Source organism: Lampris incognitus, chromosome 2, assembly GCF_029633865.1.
Source record: "Lampris incognitus isolate fLamInc1 chromosome 2, fLamInc1.hap2, whole genome shotgun sequence".
Taxonomy (NCBI): Eukaryota; Metazoa; Chordata; class Actinopteri; order Lampriformes; family Lampridae; genus Lampris; species Lampris incognitus.
The window spans coordinates 103,350,415-103,361,917 of record NC_079212.1 but is presented as its reverse complement, the minus strand read 5'-3'; the positions used below and the strand labels follow the sequence as shown (position 1 = coordinate 103,361,917).

General features: G+C 42.1%; 1 protein-coding gene across 1 annotated transcript; it reads left to right on the top strand.

The window, feature by feature from the left end:
• Positions 1-6,184: 6,184 nt before the first annotated feature.
• LOC130131291 (odorant receptor 131-2-like) lies at positions 6,185-10,387 on the top strand. The gene is made up of 2 exons (XM_056300930.1): positions 6,185-6,292; positions 9,572-10,387. The coding sequence occupies exons 1-2, from the start codon at positions 6,200-6,202 to the stop codon at positions 10,385-10,387; spliced, it is 909 nt and encodes a 302-aa protein (XP_056156905.1). The 5' UTR covers positions 6,185-6,199.
• Positions 10,388-11,503: the final 1,116 nt, after the last annotated feature.

Genomic DNA, 11,503 nt, shown 5'->3' with positions numbered 1-11,503 from the left:
TAACTTCATGAGCTGATAACTGTGATACAGCTGCCACTCAGGAATGGTTATCATACCAAAATATCATCTACAGACATGGATCCTTTCAAAAATTATAAGTAAGTTTTGCCACCTTGAGTGTACCGAAATAGGAAATTTTGGGCTCTGGCCCATGGACTATCAGGGACCACTGCCTTATTTACTGCACGTAGATCGACACAGACACGCAGGCCCCCCCGACTTCTTCTTAGCCACCACGAGGTTTGAGACCCAGGGTGACGCGTCCACCGGTTCAATGATGCCAGCTTCCAGCAGTTGTTGCAGCTCGGCGGAGACCCCATCACGGAGAGCCAACGGGATGCGGCGCAGTGGTTGGATGACAGATTTCACAGCAGGGTTGAGGAGAGGTTGATGGGCAAAGGCGGAGAGGCAGCCCAGCCCAATAAACAGTGATGGCCACTTCTGCTGCCAAGGCGTGGCAACAGTCAGGATTGCTGCCCCCCTTGTGTCTAAGAGGGAGAACCCCACAGCAGAGAACAGGTCCAGGCCCATCAGGTTGCCCCCACGGCGTGCCACATGAAAAACTGCATTGGGCACCAGCTTGGTTCCATAGCGGACAGTCACTTGGAGAGAGCCAACCAGATCAATTTTGGAGTCACCATACCCACAGAGGACAGCTGAGGGTGCGGACAGTGGCAGTGAACCAAAAAAATTGACTGTAGGTATCAACATTCAGGAGAGACACACCTGCACCAGTGTCCAACAGCAGGGGGATGCACACATTAATGTTGACTGTGCACAGTGATTAAAGTGGGCCGGAGCTACCCGGATCCTGACACCGGCACTAACCCCTCCTCCCCCAAGTCAACCGGAGCTGAGATCCGGCACTCTGTAGACAGGAGTAATTTCAACCTTTTTGTCACAGTAAAATTAAAAACAAAAAACATGATGCAGCCAATTCACAAGCATTACAAAATAAATCGCAAATAAAGTCGTTCTTCTATTTTTATACTACTTTACTTTTTCTAAAAGTTTGAATGATATCGCGTCCTCACGTTACCCGCACCTGCCTGCTGTCTGGCTTCACCAGACTTGACATCAAAAGAGACTGGCTTCACACTCACAGCTCAGGGTCAGTTCACCGCACCAGGCGGACAAGACTCGAGAGAGCGTCAACCTGCTACCTGCACTATTATCTTGGATTGGGGGACATAAAGAGTGAGTATCTTCAGTGTATTTCCAATAGTATTTCCAATAGTTTTGTCTAGCTCTGCTGTGGTTTTCATTCAAGCAACTAACGTTAGCGAACGTAACGTTAGCTAGCTAGCTAACTAGCTATCTTCCACCCGGTAACGTTGCTAGCTAGTTGCTGACGTTGCTGGCTAGTTGTTTGAATGCTGATAGGCAAGCTAACTATCGGTAGCGTCCGGTAACGTTACCGGTAGCTAGCTAGTTATGTTTGTCCAACCTTAGCTCTGGCCATGCAATATTTTCATTCAAATAACTAACTAGCTAGCAAACGTTAGCTACCAGTAGCTATTATTAGCTAACAATGCTAACGTCGGGACTACTGGACCAGTGGTTAGCTAGCCTAGCGTTAGCTAGCTACCTATCACTCCCGCACTTTTGCCCACCTCTCTAATACAGAGATCCCCCACTTACCAAATCCCACTTTAACCCCTGACTGTGCATGATTTGAATGATACTGGCCCAGAGCTCACCTTGTGAATGATGGCGGTTGAAGACTGGGGGGTGTGGCCCTCTGACCCAGCCGGGGAAGATCGACAGACGTTGGCAAAGTGATTTTGCTTACCGCAGCTACGGCATGTCTGGCCACGGGCAGGGCAGTTCTGAGCCCTTGAAACATGAGACCGAGATCCACAGTTACCACAGGACTGTTGAGGGCGGGGCCGAGAACGCTGTCGTTGCAGTTGCAAGACGTCCCCAGTGGAGTCGGCGCCCGCCTCGCTCTGGCTGGGTTGCGTCCCGAGGGACAGCCGTGAGTAGAGGGAGGAGTCGTTGGCAGCTTGACTGGAGGTGGCCACTTGCTGTGTATTTAGCATAGCAGCACACGTAGCTGCTCTCTCAACATGTAGTGCGATGGTAATTGCTCTGGACAGCAGCAGATCGTCTTTTTCCAGCAGGAGAGTCTCACGCACCTTTGCATTGTTGATGTGTTCGATAAGCTGGTCGCGAACCATCTCGTCCTGAAGCGCGCCAAACTTGCATGAGCTAGCTAGCCCTCGCAAATTAGCTACATGCTGCTACACAGACTCACCAGGCAGTTGGTGTCGCTGACGGAATATAAATCGCCGAAGGAGGGCACTCTGTGGAGCAGCGAAATGGGTGCTCATAAGTCCCACAGCTTCGTCAACGTTTGTTACGTTCCCCAGAGTCCCGAGCACACGATGACCCTCTGCTCCCGAGCAGTGTAGCAACAGAGCCGTCTTCCTAGCCTGGCTCACGTCGTCGAGCCCTGAGGCGATGATGTAATTTTCAAAACTATGTAGCCAGCGAGTCCATTGTACCGGAGGCTCGCCAGGTAATGCCAGGAAGGGGGCAGGTGGTGGGAGATAGATATCAGCCATCCTCGTCGCCAATATTGTGTTTAGAAATCACGTCAGGACACAGCACTGTCGCTCGACACAACCTCTACGTTGCATTCTTTATTTAGACTGACCCAGCATCACAGGCAGACCCTATCAAACAACCCAGAGCCCGCAGGCATCACCAATCGATCCCAGCACAATAGAACAGCACCAAATCAAATGCAGCACTGTCGATGTGTGCAAACATAACACTATTGTTAACAGCGGCTCCTCTTCCTCCTCTTTTTATTGGCGTATATGGCACATTACCACCACCTACTGAATTGTGTAAAAATTAGTTAAACAAGCGTAATGTCATTCAGCTCTTCTCACCCTTTCATTTGATTAACATGGCCAAGTCTTTGAGATAACTCACTTTTTGTTGTTCACCAATCCATCAGGCAACTTAGCTAATAACAAAACGTTTTCAGCCAAAAATGTCATAAAAATATGGCACTCATATACCCAGCTAACATAAGGGGATGTTTATTGCAAACAATATATAAATTAGCCCTTTCAGCATTTCGGCTATTTATTTTGAAGACCAAAATGTGTATTAGATCTTCAGAATGAAAACAGGCGACTTTACATGCTCAATGCATATAATTTCGTAATGTTTGCTCTTGCCTTGTACATTTTTCAAGACTAATCTCCATGAAATGATGCAGACTCATCATTCCATTTAAAATGTTGCCCCCCCCCCCCCCCCGTGGCATGCATGGGTCCTCACATCAGTGCTGGAAGAACATGTTATACAAATGTAAACTACTAATAAGACACGTTAGCCCCTAGCTAACGGGTCTGACCCTTTAGCCGAGCGATTAGTGATGTCGCCTTGTGGTGCAGTACACTCATATCGAATCCCGCACCGGGCAAAAAAATAACCGGTGGCAGCGGTGGGATCTTGAAGTGTGCAGATCCTCAGAAGTCTCTTCGGAGCGCGGGAATAACGAAGCGCGAGGGCGCGCTTCCGGGAGAGGGGGACGACTGTAAACTACTAATAACACACGTTAGCCCCCAGCTACCGGTCTGACCCTTTAACCGAGCGGTTAGTGATGTCGCCTTGTGGTGCAGTACACCCGTATCGAATCCCTTACCGGGCAAAAAATAACCGGTTACACAAACAATACAAGGACCAGCTTTTCTTTCTTTACTCTGAAGTGCCATTAATAGTCCAAAACTTAGATTCATTTCGTTACTACAGTGAGAATTAATTTTTTTTGGTTAAATGGGAATTCGATGAACGTTTAATTCAACTAGCTTTTGTTCCAAACCAAAGGCAATGATAACTGAACAAATTCTGGACAGTGTAGGGTTTTGGAACGCTACACTTTCTGGATGAGATGGTAATCTCTCGTTATGCTATAAAATCGTTTAATTAGACAACATATTTTAAACTTCTGGATACAGGCATTCATTTTGATTCATAGTCTTCAACACCACCATTCAAGGCCATTATCCTGATTCTCATTGTCTTGAGCTGTTTTGCCATTAGATAGCACACTCCCTGTTTTTTTTCTTTCTTTGCTGACGTTAGCCAAGGATGATGACATGGACAAATCAGTTAAAGTCCCCTTCGCCGTGGTTATAAAGGCAGACAGGTCTTGTTGGCTGGCTTCTGTGTCTCTGAACCGGGACTCAGGTAGGTGGGGAAGGAACAGGGATGGTGGAGAGCCATTAAGTTCAGTGGTACTTGGTTATGGGTGATGGCCAAGGTAATGATTGTTTAGTCTTTATGGTAAAATGGTACACATAGATTAAAAAGACAAACACACTGTGTTGATAGTCAAACAGATCAGTGCATTGGATCCCATCCTTTAAAATATTAATTTGAAAATGCTCCATTTTCTTTCCTGTCAGCAGTCTTTCTGGTAGAGTCCCGATTCATATCTGACTTGTAAATATCTCATTTTGTTATTTTTATCAGACAAAAGTATTAATTTTTGCTCAGTTAATGATATTATTTTGTTTGTTTCATTTCAATAGATTGAGTTGGTGTTTTATTTATTTATTTTGTAATGATTTAATTTATATTTGACTGAAATGTTTGGAGGTCAGAGCCTGAGCTTATTCCAAGGCACACTGACTGAAAACAAAAAGAGAACAGATAAAATAGAAATGTACATTACTTCTTCAGGGTGGTTTTCATTGTTGCTGTTGTTTAGGTTTGTCTTATTTTCAGAAACACCTTAAAAAGACAAACTAAAATAGTTAAAGGTGTCCTCTAGTCTCACAGTCTGAGTGTTTCTGATCCATTGTGAATTATTGTGATTCTGATCCATCATTGAAGACATATGTACCTTGTACTATAAAAGACAGAGCAGAGGCAGCACTTGTGGGGCCTTAAGTGTGTAAAAATAAAGAAATACACAAATACGCATACCTGTTTGAACATACAGTGATCTGCAGGCTAATTTCTGGAGAAGGAGAAAAAGAAGCAGGCTCCATTTGAAAAGGTAGGAGCGGAGCAGGAGAAACCTCATGGCTTGAACTTTCCCACAGAGACATTTTGTAGCATTTACACACCTGAACAAAATACAAAAAGCATGTGTTGAACTATCTTAAAATCCTTCATTGGATTGAACTGATCTATCAGCAAGGCAAATGCAATTGAAAGTGAAGAAATCTTATGTAATGTAAACACACTCATCTTCCTTTGCCTGCAATTTAAGCTTCCCGCTGTTGATGTGCAGACGTGAGAGTCCGGCAACTCACAAGTCACACTAGACTGTCACAGAAAGCAGCACACGGGCTGAAAAGAGATTGCAGCTGAAGGTGAGGCACAATTCAATGGCTGTTGTGTAGCATTTTATTGTTTGAATTTCTTCAAGGTACAATATATAAGTTTATTTACTTAAACAGTTAAATAAAAACAACACATCCATAGGAATTGTATAAATATTCTAATCAAAGTATTTTATCAAATATATCAAAGTGTGTGTGTGTGTGTGTGTGTGTGTGTGTGTGTGTGTGTGTGTGTGTGTGTGTGTGTGTGTCTTTTACAACATTTCAACCATGCAAAATGTTTTGTTGTGGTCTGAATTCTTTTTACATCTCTCTCTCTCTCTCTCTCTCTCTCCCTCTCTCTCACACACACACACATACTTAGGAGGGTCTCATTGAAGTATGAACTCGTCATTTGGTCCAGGGGACAACATGACTGTTCCTCCTCAGGTTTGATTAAACACTCGTCTTTCTATCGTGGCTTGATGTTCTTTGTTTAACATCCTAAATTAGAGTTTTATCACTTTACCCAGCTTGATATTTAGATAAACTACCTTCAAACAAATAAACTTTAGGTGGCAAAAAAAGCTTATGTTTATAATTCCTAATCAAAAGAGAGGCAAATACTGTATCTCTTATCACACAATGCTACTGAACATATACTATATGTCTTGTACTTTTCTCACCCTTCCTGTGTTTCTTTGCTGTCTATCTCAAGTAGCAGGGAGATGCATTGAGAATACACTAAAAATGTTAGAATTAGATAACTGAGATATAGGCCAAGTTGAACCTGTTGACTTGATTTAGTGAGATTATATAAGTCATATGTGAATTCCTTGAACCATTTGGCATTTTGCTATGTATTTTTATTGCCCTTTCAGGTCATGTCGGTCAGAGACACCTTCACAATGGCATTTGTGAAGAACCTGATAGTTGTTTTGGTCTGGGTCTTCCTGAGCTACATCAATGGGAGTGTGGTGGCCACCTTCTTTAGATATCAGGTACTCAAACTCATAAACAAGCAGGAGGTTAGCTAAATACAACAGACAAAACTGTACCTCAGCATTGGTTGTATTTTCAGTTAAGATTTCACAAACCATCTGTCCCATCTGTCTCCCTCTCTTTACTCTTCCCTGGACCAGTGATGACCGTCAACAACATCCAACACACTCCAGGGCCACATTTCCTTCTGACAGAGTTAACCTTAGGCCTTAATTCTATTTTCAATGAAATGTCTTCACTTACCTGACTGTCTCTTTGAACTGAGAGTCATTTTAATAAATTGGTGATTTGCTCCTGGGGGGGTGGGGTTGCTATCTTTATAGGTTGCAGACGAGACCATACGTAGGTGCAAACTTCAAAATACTTTATCTCGGTGTAGTTCTAGGACATTGTCTATATCCTCTTTAAAGGTACAATACATATGTTTAAGTGCTTAAACAGATAATTGAATGGAAACAACAAATGCACAGAAATTTTATAAATATGCTAATCAAAGTATTGTTTTTCCTAAAAAAAAAAACCAAAAACAATTGTTACTAATTAATTTTATGTTTTAAAAATTTGATGGGTCTACAAATTCTGTTATGTTTTGGTCTGAATTCAAACACAACAGCAAGTCTCATGTGGGAATAAACACATTGGCAGCCAAAAAAAAAACTTAATTGGCTGCTAAGGTGTAAATTATCATGTGGGACCTGCTGTTGCATTTGAATTCAGACCACAACATAACAGATTTTGTAGGGCTGTCAAATTATTGAAAACATAAAAACAGATGGGTAATATGGATATTTTTTCAAGAAAAGCCTGGAGGCCTATCCAGTGTGTCTCTCCACCTGCCACCCAATGACTGCTGGGATAGACTCCAGCACCCCCGCGACCCTGAGAGCAAGATAAACAGTTTGAATAATGGATGGATGGATGGATAATAGTAATTTTATTTATATAGCACTTTTCTAAAACAATGATACAAAGTGCTTCATGAAAAAAACAAAAATAAAACCAAAGAAGGCAAAAATACGAGTAAGGCCAAGTAAGTAAGAGTAAAAAGAAAAACATTATAAATAAAAACAAATATCAAACATTTGTAACAGCTTTCATAAAAAGAGAAGTTTTCAGACGAGATTTAAAAGAAGCTAGAGACTTGGTTTGTCTTAGTTCAACGGGAAGGAAGTTATATTGTGTGTGTGTGGGGGGGAGGGGAAGGGGGTGGGGGGCTCTAACAGCAAAAGCCCGATCACCCTTTGTAACAAACTGAGACCTGGGAATAACCAGCAGGGCTCCATCTGCAGATCTTAATGGTCAAGCGGGCATATACCGGGTCAATAAATCACAAATGTATGTAGGAGCAAGACCATTTAAAGCCTTAAAAGTGAGCAATGAAATTTTAAAATTAATTCAAAATATAACAGGGAGCCAGTGTAGGGAGGCAAGCACAAGAGTGATATGTTCATTCCTCTTTGTCCCAGTAATGAACCGAGCAGCAGCGTTTTGTACCAACTACAGACAGTGGAGGAGCCCTTGCTGATACCAGAATAAAGGGCATTACAATACTCAAGGCAAGAACAGATAAACGCATGTACAACTTTTTGCAGATCGGCAATTGATAGAGATGACCTAATTTTGGAGATTAGCTTGAGCTGGAGAAAGCATGACTGAACAACATGTTTGATTTGATTATCAAAACTGATTTTAGCATCGAATATTAGCCCAAAATTCCTAGCACCCTGTTTAAGACTACCTGACAGACCACCAAGATTAGTAACAAAAGGGCTGATGGAATTTTCGGACCGAACAGAATGACCTCAGACTTATCATCATTAAATTTAAGAAAAGTTTTGGATATCCAGGATTTAATGTCAGAGAGGCAACTTGCAAGATTTGCTAGGGTGCTAGGGTCTGTGTGTTTTAGTGGCATGTATAGCTGAGTGTCGTCGGCATAAAAACGGTAGAGCACATTGTGATTTTGAATGACTTGGCCAAGGGGCAGCATGTATATAGAAAAGAGAAGGGGGCCAAGAACTGAGCCTTGAGGGACACCAAAACTCAACTGAGTCACCAAGCAGGTAGTTACCCAGAACAACAGAAAAAGTTCTATTGGTGTAGTAACAGCGTAATAAGCTAAGAGCTGAGCCCTTGATGCTAACCCAAGTCTCTAAGTGATATAAGAGGGTGTTGTGATCGACCGTGTCAAAGGCAGCACTTAAGTCTAAAAGAACTAAAATTGAGCAGTCACCTCTGTCTGCAGTCAGCAGTAGGTCATTAGTGACCTTAACTAGAGCTGTCTCGGTACCATAAAGTGCTCTAAAACCAGACTGGAAACTATTAAACACAGTATTAGTGATCATAAAAGAAATCAATTGAGAAGAAATTACTCTCTCCAGAACCTTAGATAGAAAAAAAAACAATTTGAAGATTGGTCTGCAGTTACTTAGGGACAGGGGATCTAAATTAGGTTTATTCAGCAATGGGTGAACAATGGCATGCTTAAAACTGTCTGGTAAAGAATTAGAGGCCAGAGAATTATTAAGAATTTGCAGAATAACGGGGGTGATAGTTGAAAATACCTCCTTGAGCATCTTAGTGGGAATGATGTCTAGAATGCAGGAGGAGGATTTCATATTGGAGACTGTACTCCCCAACACTGAAATTGTAATTGGTCAAAACTGAGTGAAAGAGGCAGAATTGGCATGTGGAAGGGAATGAATGCAAGAACCTGGCTGGATTTGGGACCTGTTATTCTACACCTTGTTTAAAATGAGTGCGAAATTTTTCGGACAACTCGACATCAGGTTCAAAAAGAGAAGTGGAGAGACAATTAATAACAGAATCAATTACCCTGAAGAGAACTTTAGGATTGTGGTTATTTCTTGATATTAGTTCAGAGAGGTATGCTGAGCTTGCATCCTTAACTGTCTTCTGGTAAATTAACATTTGGTTTTTAAGGGTGTTATGTGCTAATTCAGACTTGTTGACCTTCCATTGTCGTTCTGATTTTCTACAGTCTTCTAAGGGCATGAGTTTATCATTCAGCCAGGGGAGGTTATTTGATTTTTGTTTCCTAATTTTAAATGGTGCAATTTGGTCAGGATGGATAGGTACTGATCATTGAAAGAATTTAATGGATGAATTTAATTAGCATATTTACACAATGCCCATGGATATGTTACTTCTATTTAATTGTTTAAGTAAATAAACATATTGCACATTTAACTAACTGAGGCTCCCTAATACTTTCCACCTTCTCTCATTCTTTCTCTTTCGCAATTTCATTTCTATAGGTGTTTTATGAGGACCCCCGCTACATCCTGTTCATCCACATGGTGATCAATGATGCCATCCAGCTGACGATCACCATCATGCTGTTTATCCTAAGCTACATCTTCTACAAGATCAACGTCTCCTTCTGCTGCTTCTTCATCCTGGTGGCTGTCTTCACGACCAGAAACACCCCCATCAACTTAGCCAGTATGGCCATAGAGCGCTACATCTCCATCTGCAACCCCTTACGCTACGCCCAGATCTGTACAGTGAGGCGGACATACGTTCTTATTGGGGTGATCTGGTTTATATGTGTGGCACCAGACATCACAGATCTGTTTGTGACACTGGTGACCGAGTCCCTCAGCTTCTTCCATGAGTCAGTGTTTTGCTTGCGACAGAATGTGTTCAAAGACCCGATCCTGGCGTACAAAAGGCAAGCCTTTGATACCCTCTATTTCTCCTGTGTTTTTCTGACTCTGGTCTACACCTACCTGAGGATCCTGTTCGCAGTCAGGGCGCTTTCCACAGACAAGGTGTCAGCCCAGAGAGCCAGGAACACCATTCTTCTCCATGGGGCCCAGCTGGCCATGTGCATGCTTTCCTACATCTCCCCCAGTGTCGAAATCATCCTCCATCTCATCTTCCCCGGTCGTGTACTTGAAATACGATATGCTAACTACCTCATTGTTTATATCCTGCCCCGTTTCCTCAGCCCTATCATCTATGGTGTCCGAGACAAGAAATTCAGAAAGTACCTCCAGAGGTATTTTGTGTGCAACAGATGCTCGGTCAAATCACAGAAAGTGGCCAGCCAGAATAATGGTGACATGTGAGAGGAAATACAGAAAATGGACTCTTACCCGAGCTACTTTGGTTTTTCAGCATAAAATTGTTTAAATTAATTAAAAAAGGCTTTGTAAAAAATTATGAGAACGAGGCATGTTCTCAAAGGGACAGGAAATGTGTAAATAGAAGAAAGAATAGTTATACTTGTTTACAGTTTGTCTTTATTTTGAAATAAAACCTATGGAAATTAATTTTGTGTAAAGTACTGGTGAACTAAGGTAGCATAAATAAGAAAGCATAAATAAGACAGTAATTTTCCTTTCTCATACAGCTCATCTCAGCTCATCTCAACCCAGTCAGACAATGTGATTCCCAATGGTTAGTGGGAGGGACCTGGTTTGGATTTCCCCCTTTTGTGTTTTGTTCAGCCTGTTCACACCGTGTTTTTGTGGGTTTCCACCCACAGTCCAAAGACATACATCCCCTCCCAGCAGGTTCAAAGAATTAATAAATTCATCAATTTAGCATGACATGATAAAATAAATGTGGTATTCAGATAGGTCCAGTTGGAACCACAAACATCAGTAAAATTTAACTGAGGTTAATGCTGAATTAACAGGATTCATGTCGGCTAAAATAGGTGGATATCACAAATAGACTACAAAGATGGTTAGCTGAAACAAATCACTTAAACAACACACACTGAATTTTTTTCATTCATAATAATTCAGAAATAAACAAGAAACCTAAAGGTGCAAAACTACACCTATATATAAAGACCGCTTTGCTTTTCGAGACACATACATCCTCATATGCCACATCTATCTATTTCCAAACAGAGATTTACTGTGATCAGGGATATAAAGATGTGATCTGGGATTAAGACTAGGTTTCCTTCACCTGTACCAGCCTTTTCTTCAGAAGGCACAAATCTGTTCCAAGATCAGTCATTTGGTGGCACTTTATCCCTCGGACAAAGCGTATAACTAAAAGATGTTTGATGGACACTTTTACCCAAATCATCTCCCCCAGCGTTGGTTATTCCAGCAAGAATCAGACCCCCTCCCCCTGACAGCCCCAGCAACATGTTCCAGATACTGAGACCCAGCTCAGAAAACCAACCATGGCCAGGCCCTGTTGCCAGAGGACCTCCATAGAACAAG

What these genes read in the sequence shown, in the direction of transcription:
- LOC130131291 (XM_056300930.1), top strand. Translation starts at nt 6,200, where the DNA reads ATGGCATTTGTGAAGAACCTGATAGTTGTTTTGGTCTGGGTCTTCCTG. An exon ending in CCACCTTCTTTAGATATCAG is followed by an intron (nt 6,293 to 9,571) that starts GTACTCAAACTC and finishes TCATTTCTATAG; the next exon opens with GTGTTTTATGAGGACCCCCG.